Raw genomic sequence first — 11,414 nt, forward strand, 5'->3', positions numbered from 1 at the left:
TATAAACTTATAACTTGTATATTATAATATAGTTTTGAGCTGATCTTTCCCCTATCGTTGTACTAAAGATTAAATTGGAGTTAGATTAAGAAGAAATAAACAGAAATCAAAATTTAAATGTTTTAAAGAAATGTAGGATAATTATATAATCTTGGTTGGAGAATGCCTCCCTGAGCCCAGAAATCGTAAGGAAAACCTGACTATATAACATTGAAAAGCTTTTGAATGATGAAGAACGCAAAAAGTGAAATTAGTCATATAACAGATTAGAAGGAAATATTTTCAACATATATTATAGATAAAGGATTACTGTTCACAATAAAGAATTGTTCCAAAAAATTTAAAAATCACAAGCATCTCTTAGAAAAATGGGCATAGAGTATGAATAGGCAATTCAAAGAGGTAAAAACATACCAATGGCAAACAAACATGAAAAGATGTTCTATGTTACTAACAGGAAAATGTGAATTAAAACATATTTGCATTATTCAAAAATGCAAAAAAAAATATGTCACATGAGTGACATATAATTTTCCACTCATCAGGTGGGCAAATATTAATGAGAACAAACACTATCCAGTGCAGGAAAACTGACACGATGCTGCTTTATAAGAAAGAGGGAGCACTTTTCATTCTTCCTGTTTCTGGGGGAAATTATTTGGATCTGGGGAGATATTTAATTATTACTATTTTGCTTCATTTCCTTTGCAGAAAGAATTATGTCATTAAGGGAGAAGGAAAAAGGGAAAGATTTAAAGCCAGATCAGATGAGGGAAAAAAAAGTCAGAATCAGAGTTTGTAGACTAAACTTTACTAAGTTTACACACATTTTTAACTTCCTAAGGAGGCAATAGATTGACCCTGAGGCGATAGACAAATTGAGGAAAGATTTGAAGTGTGTGCAAGATGGGGTTTTTTTTTTTTTTTTTGTCATTTCTTTAGAAAATGGATTGAACATTCTAAACTGAGAGAAATAAACTTTAAAATCGTGGAATTCAACCCTACGGTCCTCAAAGGGAAGATCAGACCAGACGCCTCGAGGCCTGAATTGCTCCAGCCTGTGAGTGGGAATCGTGCATGTGTTGGGGACAGTCCTTGAGGAGACCTCCTCTCACATGGAGCACTGGCCATTGGGACGCAGCCTCATGGTGTTAGATCTCCACCAAACTCTGCTTATTTATAATTGATAAGCCAACTGCTCCAGAAAGGAGTGGTTTACATAAATGTAATAAAGCTATTAAAGAAATGAAGCATAAGCAAATGTAGAATGCATTTGCATGTGTGAATATGGTCTGTAGGAGTGGGAACTGGAGGTGGGCCAGATAGAAAGGCCAGGAAAAAAATACACCAAGCCCATAGGTTGTTGTGTGTACTGTGATTGTGCATTAAATTTAGCTCTGAGTATCCCAGCAGCTAAGAAAAAACAGCCACATGATGGATTATACACTTCATCATAGCATTGACTAAGAGAATAATTTTCAGGAGACACCAGCTTTTTTCCTGGCATTGGGAATCCTAAGATATTTTACTGCAAAGAGTTCTTACAAAGGGATCTTCTGCTGCATAGAGTGGTGCTTTTGCTGGCAGTTTTACAGAAACTGCAGCCACCTTCTACATAGGATTGTTACTTAAATCCATCCTTGAAAATTTACTAAATTCTCGAAGCCCTCTGTGTAGGATATGATCTTTCTCCTCCATTGCAGATATTGTCAGAGCACAAGCTGAGTTGGGACTTCAGATTAAATGGCGTTGTTACTAATGAAACTTTAAAACTAGGCCAGGCGTGGTGGCTCATGCCTGTAATCCTGGCACTCTGGAAGGCTGAGACAGGAGGATCATTTGAGCTCAGGGGTTCAAGACCAGCCTGAGCAAGAGCGAGACCCTGTCTCTACTAAAAATAGAAAGAAATTAGCTGGACAATTAAAAATATATAGAAAAAATTAGCCGGGCATGGTGGCGCATGCCTGTAGTCCCAGTTACTCCGGAGGCTTGAAGCAGGAGGATCGCTTGAGCCCAGAAGTTTGAGGTTGCTGTGAGCTAGGCTGATGCCACAGCACGCACTCTAGCCTGGGCAACAGAGTGAGACTCTGTCTCAAAAAAACAAAAACAAAAACTTATACCCACAGCTCATGCTTCTCTGACCTTTTTCTGGTTCAAAGAGCTAAAAGATGGCTGTTGGAATGACAGGTGTGTGTGTGTGTGTGTGTGTGTGTGTGTGTGTGTGTGTGTGTGTGTGTGTGTGTAAGCGCACATGTCTTTAAGGCTGATTTAGTTGACTGAATATAGAGGAAGGCAGGCGATTTGTGCCCTGAAAGATTGTCTAGGAAGCCTCTGTGACTCCCACTGCCGCAGCTCACAGAGATGAAAGTGGCAACAGCCTCAGCAGCGGGGGATTAGGTCTAGGAGAATTGCTGATCTGCCAGCTGGTTTTAGCCCCAGGGCCCAGATAAGTTGGGTACGAGGAAGCTCAGGTGAGACATCTCTGTAGCCTGTTTTATTTTCTTCCAAACCTGGAGCTGGCCGAGTGTGGTGGCTCACACCTGTCATCCTAGCACTCTGGAGGGCTGAGGTGGGAGGATGGCTTGAGGTTAGGAGTTTGAGACCAGCCTGAGCAAGAGCGAGACCTCGTCTCTACTAAAGATAGAAAAAATTAGCCGGGCATGGTGGCGCATGCCTGTAGTCCCAGCTACTTGGGAGGCCGAGGCAAGAGGATCACTTGAGCCCAGGAGTTTGAGGTTGCTCTGAGCTAGGCTGATGCCACGGCACTCGCCCAGGCAAGAGAGTGAGACTCTGTCTCAAAAAAAAAAAAAAAAAAAAAAAAAAGAAAAGAAAGAAAGAAAAAATAAACCTGGAGCTGAGCTGAGGCCATGGTCAAAGCCAACTTTCCTGTACCCCCAGAAGACATTGAGCCATATGCCTCTCCCCACCATCGTTTCTTTTGTTAACAGCTGAACTTTGTTCGATTTTATCTCCCTCTCCTTATCCACCAACACGAGAAAGTCATCTATTTGGACGATGATGTAATTGTACAAGGTACACTCGCTGACTGCCAAGAACACTTGGAAAAGGAGCAACTGATAAGTAGAATGACTTTCTTCATTTTCCAAATAGCTAGATGCCTAGTGATTTTTGACTGTTTATTAAAGTTGTGAGTATACAGTATGGTTGTAAATTTGGAAATATTTTGAAAACAGGGGTTGTCCCCTGAACTATCCAGTTGACTCTCTGATTATCAAAGTCTGGAATAAATAGCTTGGAAGCCTTTCCTTCCTCTGCAGCCCTAAAATGTATAGAAATAATGTCTCACCGATGACACTCTTAGGAGTGAGCTAAAGTTTGATGTTTAAATGTTGTGTTCTCTCTTCCACATACAAATAAGATAAGCATTGATACGGCACCGACATAGCAACAGAAAAAAACTGAACTAATCATCAAGTGGCTCTCTAAATTGGTACGAACTATTCTTATTAAGTAAATTACCAAGCCACTTGAAGTTACGGATCTGATGCTTTTCTCCCATAGCAAAATCAGGAATTGTTGAAGCTCCTAAACACACGCTATAATAGTTTAACCTCTGGCGTTTCTAAATGCAGGTGATATCCAAGAACTGTACGACACCACCTTGGCCCTGGGCCACGCGGCAGCTTTTTCAGATGACTGCGACTTGCCCTCCACTCAGGACATACACAGACTTGTGGGGCTGCAGGTGGGCACACTGTTTTGGAAATCCCACCCTTGCCCTGCTGTTCTGGGCCCTTCTCTGCCCCGGAAACCCCACATGAGTGTAATCTCTACCTTGAAAACCCTCGTGGCCAGTCTGGGCTGCGGGAGGCGGAACCGCACGTATCTGGGCTTTTAGTTCAAATCCCAGCTCCATTCCTTACTGACTCTGATGCGAGTTACTTTAACCCCGTCAAGTCCCACTTTCTGTATCAGGGCAAAGATAATGTTTATGTTGTTGTGTCTTTATGAGCTGTAATGAAATAACATGATGTCAAAGTGTCCAGCACGTAGTATTAATAAATGCTCCAGGGCCGGGCGCGGTGGCTCACGCCTGTAATCCTAGCACTCTGAGAGGCTGAGGCGGGCAGATCGCTCGAGGTCAGGAGTTCAAAACTAGCCTGAGCAAGAGTGAGACCCCCGTCTCTACTATAAATAGAAAGAAATTAATTGGCCAACTAATATATATAGAAAAAATTAGCCGGGCATGGCGGCACATGCCTGTAGTCCCAGCTACTCAGGAGGCTGAGGCAGGAGGATGGCTTGAGCTCAGGAGTCTGAGGTTGCTGTGAGCTAGGCTGACGCCACGGCACTCACTCTAGCCCAGGCAACAAAGTGAGAACCTGTCTTAAAAAATAAATAAATAAAATGCTCCAGAAATGATAGTTGTTACTGAGGTTCCTCATAACCACACTCGATGCCAGAGATGGTGTTTTCTACAAAAAACACTCCCTGGACTATTGGTTCTATTTTTAGAGCTTTGACCATTGGTTTTTCCCCTCCTTTTCAATAGAGGAAAATACTGATTTTGTTCAAGAGTAAAGATCTCCTTGCCCTTGTGGAAATGAGGAAAGTGGAACCTATGCGTAATTCGGAAACCAAAAAGTAGCTTTGAAATGTGAGGTGCTAGTAAGAGTTGAGTGCTGTTCTTCAAAAAAAAAAAAAAGTTCTAGCAAATAATTTTATATGTATGACATTTAAAGCACTTTTAAGGCATAGCCTCTGGGGCCAGACTCGAGTTTGCCAAATTCTTGGTGCTATTGCTTAGTAGATTTTTGATGCTGGGCAAGTTACTTAGTCAATTGTTTTTCCCACATTTGTCAAGTAGAGGTGATAATAGTACTTTCTTTGTAGAGTTACTGTGAGAATTAAATAAGTTAGCACATGTAAAGTTATTATATGCAGTTAATGAAGTAATGCGTGTGAAGTTCTTAGAACAGACTGCCTGCCACATAGAAAGTGCTCTAGTATTTCTATTACTCCTGTGTCCTATTTCAGAGCATCGCATCGCAGTAGATTATGACAGTCTATGTAGGTGAAAGAATATGTCCTGCCTCATACTACGTGGATTCAACAGGTGTTACTGAATGTTCACTGTGTGCCTGACACTGTTTTAGGTGCCGATAATACAGTGAACAAAACTAGATTTCCCCTCTTTGTGTAGCTTAGGTTCTACTATGAAAAGACAGGATGGTAAACAAGTAAAATATCTAACCGAGGATCAGTGTGGAGGTGGGTTGTATTTTAAGTAAGGTGATCAGGGAGGGCTCCACTGCCATAGTGTTGTTGCTGGAGCCGCACCTGGAAGAATTGAGGGAACCACCTATGCAGTCATCTGGGGAAGACATTCCAGGAAGAGACAGTAGCAAGCGCAGAGGTCTGGAGGCAGAGGTGTGCCTGGCATATGAAAGGTGGTCAGTGTGGCAGAGGGACCAAGGGGGAAAGATAATAGAAGTTGGAGAGGTAATGGGGGACAGATGGTGTAGGATACCATCTCAGGCACTCTGGTTTTTACTCTGAATGAGATAGAAAGCCACGGGGAGAGGGAGGTTTGATGATACGAGTGACCTAGAAACAGAGTGGGGTTGAAGGATGGAAGCATGAACACTAGTTAGGAGGAACTTGCATAAATCCAGTGAGTAGCAATTATAGGATGGAACACTAGAGGCTAGAGAAGTGGTTGGGTTCTGGCATTTGGAAAATGGGACCAGCCAGGTATGGTGGCTCACACCTGTAATACTAGCACTCTGGGAGGCCGAGGCAGGAGGATCGCTTGAGCCCAGGAGTTTGAGGTTGCTATGAGCTAGGCTGATGCCACGGCACTCTAGTCTGGGCAGCAGAGCGAGACTCTATCTCAAACAACAACAACAAAAAAGAAGATGGGACCAACAGGATGTGCTGACGGACATGAATGAGGAGTGAGTGAGAAAGGAGTCAAGGATGACCCAATGACCCTGGGTTTTCTGCCCCAAGTAACCAGGATAAAGATGCCACTGGCTGAGGTGAGGCAGGTTGTAGGGAAGCAGGTTTTGGACAGGATTTGGATCAGTTTTTAGATGTAAGTTGGAGCTACCTTGCTGACTGTCCGAAAGGAGACATTTAGTTGGCAGGTATAGGAGTCAGAAGTCCAGAGGAGAGGTCAGATAGACGGTGTTTAGAGCCATGAGGCTGTATGAGGATGTCTATAGAGTTCTTGCTAGAGGAAGGAACAGGTGCTGGACTGAGACCTGGGGCATTCAGCATTTAGACGTTGGAGAAATGAGGGGGAACCAGCGAAAAAAACCCAACCAAAATAAAACAAAACAAAACCTCTAGGAAGTGGCCAGTGACACAGGAGGAAACTCAGAAAGACTGCACAAAAGCTTCAAGAAAATGATCATTTTTCAGAAACAAAAGATCCACTGGCCAAACGCATGCGTATCCTGTTCCCTTACAGAATACATATATGGGCTATCTGGACTACCGGAAGAAGACCATAAAAGACCTTGGCATCAGCCCCAGCACCTGCTCTTTCAATCCTGGTGTGATTGTTGCCAACATGACGGAATGGAAACACCAGCGCATCACCAAACAACTGGAAAAGTGGATGCAAAAAAACGTGGAGTATGTGTTGACCTCTCTACCATATTTTCCATGCTTGAGAACAAAATTATTCAATTGATTTTCTATGCATAGCTTAGGGGTTAGAACTATTTCAGTCTTGTTAGGGCAGATTTTCTTAGAGGCACTGTTGAGAAAGAAAAGGGGGCAGTAGGTTAAAATCTTTCCTCAAATGATACAAATCAGAGGAATCAGACCCTGTGGAATAAGGAGTCCTTTATTATATATTTTCCTAATCAGTTGTTTAATAACATCACTTGAATCCTTTTCACTGAAAATCTTTATCTAGTCGAGTTTCTCCTTCTTACATAAATTGCTTGTTAAGCATTATTTTTATAAAGTCAGCTTTGCTTTTTAAGGTTGATTTTTTTTTAATTTATAATTTTTCATTATTGAAGTTTAGAGAAAATAGAAGTAACTAACACAACCACTTTTATCATGCTATTGTATTTCCTGTCAGTCTTTTTTATCTGGATATTTTGGTACCATTGTAACCTTGAATTTGTGAGTAAAGTTATTCTAAATAATGTAGGATCAGAATCTGATCTTCTATGGCTACCATAAAAAAGACTGAGTTAAAATGGCAAAATATTAACACTGTGAATCTACTAGGCAATATCTATAGGAGTTCATGGTTATTCTTACAATTTTGTGTAGGTTTAACAATTTTCAAAATAAAAGGTTGGGGTAAAATGAAAGTCTTATTATATAGTGAGAGAATGTCTTACATCTTTTAAAAGTATTATATTCTACTATATCTGAGTTTGTGGCAGCTCCAGTCCAAATGTTGCTTTTCTATTTCATTTCTTAGGGAAAACCTCTACAGCAGCTCCCTGGGAGGAGGGGTGGCCACCTCCCCAATGCTGATTGTGTTTCACGGGAAATATTCCACAATCAACCCCCTGTGGCACATAAGGCACCTGGGTAAGTATTTTAGAAAAACAACACAAATGTATATTTTATTTATTTTTTAATTTCAGCATATTATGGGGCTACAAATGTTTAGGCTACATATATTGCCTTTGCCCTGCCCAAGTCAGAGCTTCAAGCGTGTCCATCCCCCAGACGGTGCGCACCACACCCACAAATGTGTATTTTAGAGAGCCAGTGAGCACATGGTTGAGAGAGTGCTATTGTACTAGTTTGTTCAATTTAGATCCTCCAGGTCCCCTTGGACAAGTTACTTAACCCTCGGTGCTCAGAGTCTGCAAATGCAGCTGATATTCTTAGCGACTTGAGGGGTGTGTTTCCTGGAATTCATGAAAAGCTATTGGACTAATGCTTAAGATATATTATGTGCTCAATAAACATTAACTCTTGTTAAGATGGAATTTTCACGTCAAAATCTTTCCGTATGCCTTTATTGCCCTCTTGCAGTGGTCTACAGTGGACAACACCAAATAAAGTAGCATAATGGCTTATGACAAATTTAGATAGCTGGCATTAAAATGTGTCTTTTAAAAAGCAGTCATTTATTGGACGTGTACTATGTGCATCCCTTAACAGTCTTTTTATTCACTACCCAAGAGCAGGCTCTAAGGTATGGATTGGAATCCCAACTCTGCTATTCTATGATCTTTGGCAAGTTACTCAATTTCTCTGTGCCTTAGTTTCCTCATTTGTAAACTGAAGCTAACAGACTCTCCTAAAGTTTTCTAAGGCACAAATTACTGAATACATGTAAATTGCTTAGAACAGAGTCTAGCAGAGAAGACACATTAAAGTTCATTCTAACACATGGCCACAACCTCTTATCTAAAACCACTAGGCCAGACCTGTTTAGAAATTTAGAAAAAAAAAAATTTTTTTTAAAGGTAATGTGGTATTGAGTGGGATCTAGACTTTATTGCTAAAGAAGTTATGTTTTCAGAACTTTGGGGATTATTTTAGAATTGGAGGCAATAGATAAGGACTTATATTTACCAAGTGCCAAGAGCTGGACTGGTTCTGGTGAGAAAGATGAATATTATTTCTAATTCTCACAACAACCCTGCAAAGTGTTATGTCCCTTAATCTCCTTTTTAGCAGAACAGACATAATTGTGGAAGCTGAGTTCCCATCTCCTCTTAGTGCTCCCTGTGTAGGTTGCTTCCATATCGATACCAGAATCCCCCCTGATTTTCCTTAGCAAATGTATGCACAGAAGAGCAACATAGGGAAGTTATCTGTTTTGGTTTATAATGTTATGTTCACTCTTAGGTCAAATATCAACATTTCCATGTGCAGAAAATCTCATCAAAGTAGAAGGTCTTTTGTAAACAATGTGGAACATTTTTTAAAAAAACAGCTATGAGGATCTTAGATCAATAAGGTTAGGGTGTTTTATGATCCAGGAACAGAGACTCAGAATTACATTTTGTGAAATATCTAACTTGCTGACAAGCAGGAAAGGACATAATCTTTCCAAGAGAAAGAAGTCATTTTTCTTTGTAGAACAGAGTCTACACCTGTGCTAAAGTTTCTGGAATCAGAGATGGTGTGCAAAGTAAATCTACACAGAAATCATTTGAAAAATGATCTGATTTTAGAGTATTTTAGATACAGAGAGTAACATAACACTAATGAGTATTAATTTGGGGACTAAAAAGGTAGGCTTAAGATTTTTTAAATTTATGAAACGTATTTAGCCAAAAGCAGTTTCATCACTAAAATTGCAAGCCCCTCTGAGGTAGTTCTACATAGCCCTTCAGTCATGAAGCTGAGAGATCAGAATGCTCTACTTAGTACTGACTTTTCATATGAAGGTGTGTCTTCCCAAATAAGCATTTCCTTTATATAGACCCTGAAAGTTGATAATTATTTGAATTATGCCACTACAACTTGAAACAAACTAGCTCCTCTTCAGCAGCTGCCTTCATAGCTATGCTTATGAATAATATATGCTAGGTTCTTTTGTTGTTATCATAAACCAGAATAACATAACCCTAGTTAATCACTGTCTTTATTCAATGGATTTTCAGTTATCTTTTAAAAATATCAAATTTATTTTCATGGAAAGAAACATTAACACCATAGAGGATTTTTTTTTTAAAATTATCTTTATACTGTCTTAATGCACTTCTAGAATGTGTATTTTAAAAATATTCTTAGCCATGGCAATATTAGGGTAAGAGGACAGTATCTTTAAGTGATCACTTATGAGGGGAATGATATTAGAATGAAGACCACTGTTTGTTAAAAAAGTCGATCTTATTTTTAGTCACATTTTATATGGTTAAAAACTAGACTGTTCAAAAGAAACTGTTGCCGTGTTAAGGGGGTGTAATGTAGAGAATAAGAACTCCTACTGACCCTGGGTGGGAGGGAAACTGACACAACTTTTTTGGCAACAATTTGGCAATTTATCAAAATTTAAAAGACACACATCCTTCAATCTAGCAATTCCACCTAGAAGATTTTATCCTACAGATATATTTGTACACCTACACTGGACATATGAAGAGGACTGTTCATGGCTGTTATTTATGCTAGTGATGGGACAGAAACCATCTAAGTATACTTAATAAGGAACTCACTCAGTCAATAAATAATCATGTATCCATTCTATGTAGTCATTAAAAATAATTCAGTAAATCTACATGTACTACTGTGGAAAGTTTCAAAGATAGTAACTTAAAAATGCAAAGTATAAATCAATCAATCAATAAATGAAATAAAAAACCAAAAAAGGCAAGGTAGCAGTATGCTCTATTTTGTCTTCTTTAAAAAACGTATATCCATATAGGTATGCAGGTAGAACATTACTAGAAAGATTCATGAGAAAATCTTTTAACAGCGGCTACTTCGGAGATTTGGGGTGGGTAGAAAGTTCATTGCATAACCTTTTAATATTTTTTGCCATGTACTTGTATTCAATTTAATATAAAAATTTTATTCTCTAACAAATCTATTATTTTTCTCTAAACACAATGAAGGCTGGAATCCAGATGCCAGATATTCAGAGCATTTTCTGCAGGAAGCTAAATTACTCCACTGGAATGGAAGACACAAACCCTGGGACTTCCCTAGTGTTCACAACCACTTCTGGGAAAGCTGGTTTGTTCCTGACCCTGCAGGGATATTTAAACTCAATCACAACAGCTGATATAATTCAACATTTAAAATATTCCTTGTGTAAAAATGTGGAATGATCCCTTTGTAGCCTACTATACATTGTTCTTTATGAACAGTACCTTTGAAATCTATGATCTACAATTTTCAAAACAAAACTACTGTGTGCAAATTGTCCTTTGGCCCATATAGGCACTGAATTCTTCAAGTACAAGTGGTAATTATGGAAATCAAGGTTATGTGACTAAAAAACACTGTTGGAAAAACTTAAACCCATCTAGTTTATCAGCAATTTGCTTAATACTGAATGACAATTTTTTTTTTTTTTGAGACAGAGTCTCGCTTTGTTGCCCAGGCTAGAGTGAGTGCCGTGGCATCAGCCTAGCTCACAGCAACCTCAAACTCCTGGGCTCAAGCAATCCTTCTGCCTCAGCCTCCCAAGTAGTTGGGACTACAGCCATGTGCCACCATGCCTGGCTAATTTTTTTTTTCTATATATATTAGTTAGCCAATTAATTTCTTTCTATTTAGAGACAGGGTCTTGCTCTTGCTCAGGCTGGTTTCGAACTCCTGACCTCGAGCAATCCACCCGCCTCGGCCTCCCACAGTGCTAGGATTACAGGCATGAGCCACTGCACCCGGCCCTGAATGACAATTATATACACAAATTTTAAAACTTTCTAAATGTATTAATATTCTTCACACACAGATATTTTTTAACGGTTGCCAATCTTGTCTTGTGTAGAACTATTACATTTAAAATA

The 11,414-nt window shown here is 39.6% G+C and overlaps 1 protein-coding gene across 2 annotated transcripts in view; it reads left to right on the top strand.

The window, feature by feature from the left end:
* GLT8D2 (glycosyltransferase 8 domain containing 2) overlaps positions 1 to 10,808 on the top strand; it is a 41,984-nt gene extending 31,176 nt beyond the window's left edge. For both annotated transcript variants that reach the window (XM_012772712.2, XM_012772713.2), the window contains exons 5-10: positions 943 to 1,060; positions 2,949 to 3,033; positions 3,594 to 3,706; positions 6,437 to 6,603; positions 7,412 to 7,524; positions 10,515 to 10,808. In XM_012772712.2, the coding sequence (XP_012628166.1) occupies positions 943 to 1,060; positions 2,949 to 3,033; positions 3,594 to 3,706; positions 6,437 to 6,603; positions 7,412 to 7,524; positions 10,515 to 10,684 (766 nt within the window). In that variant the 3' untranslated portion in view covers positions 10,685 to 10,808. The remainder of the gene's footprint in view (positions 1 to 942; positions 1,061 to 2,948; positions 3,034 to 3,593; positions 3,707 to 6,436; positions 6,604 to 7,411; positions 7,525 to 10,514) is intronic.
* The last annotated feature ends 606 nt before the right edge of the window (positions 10,809 to 11,414 follow it).

This window comes from Microcebus murinus, chromosome 10 (genome assembly GCF_040939455.1).
Source record: "Microcebus murinus isolate Inina chromosome 10, M.murinus_Inina_mat1.0, whole genome shotgun sequence".
In the NCBI taxonomy this organism is placed as follows: domain Eukaryota; kingdom Metazoa; phylum Chordata; class Mammalia; order Primates; family Cheirogaleidae; genus Microcebus; species Microcebus murinus.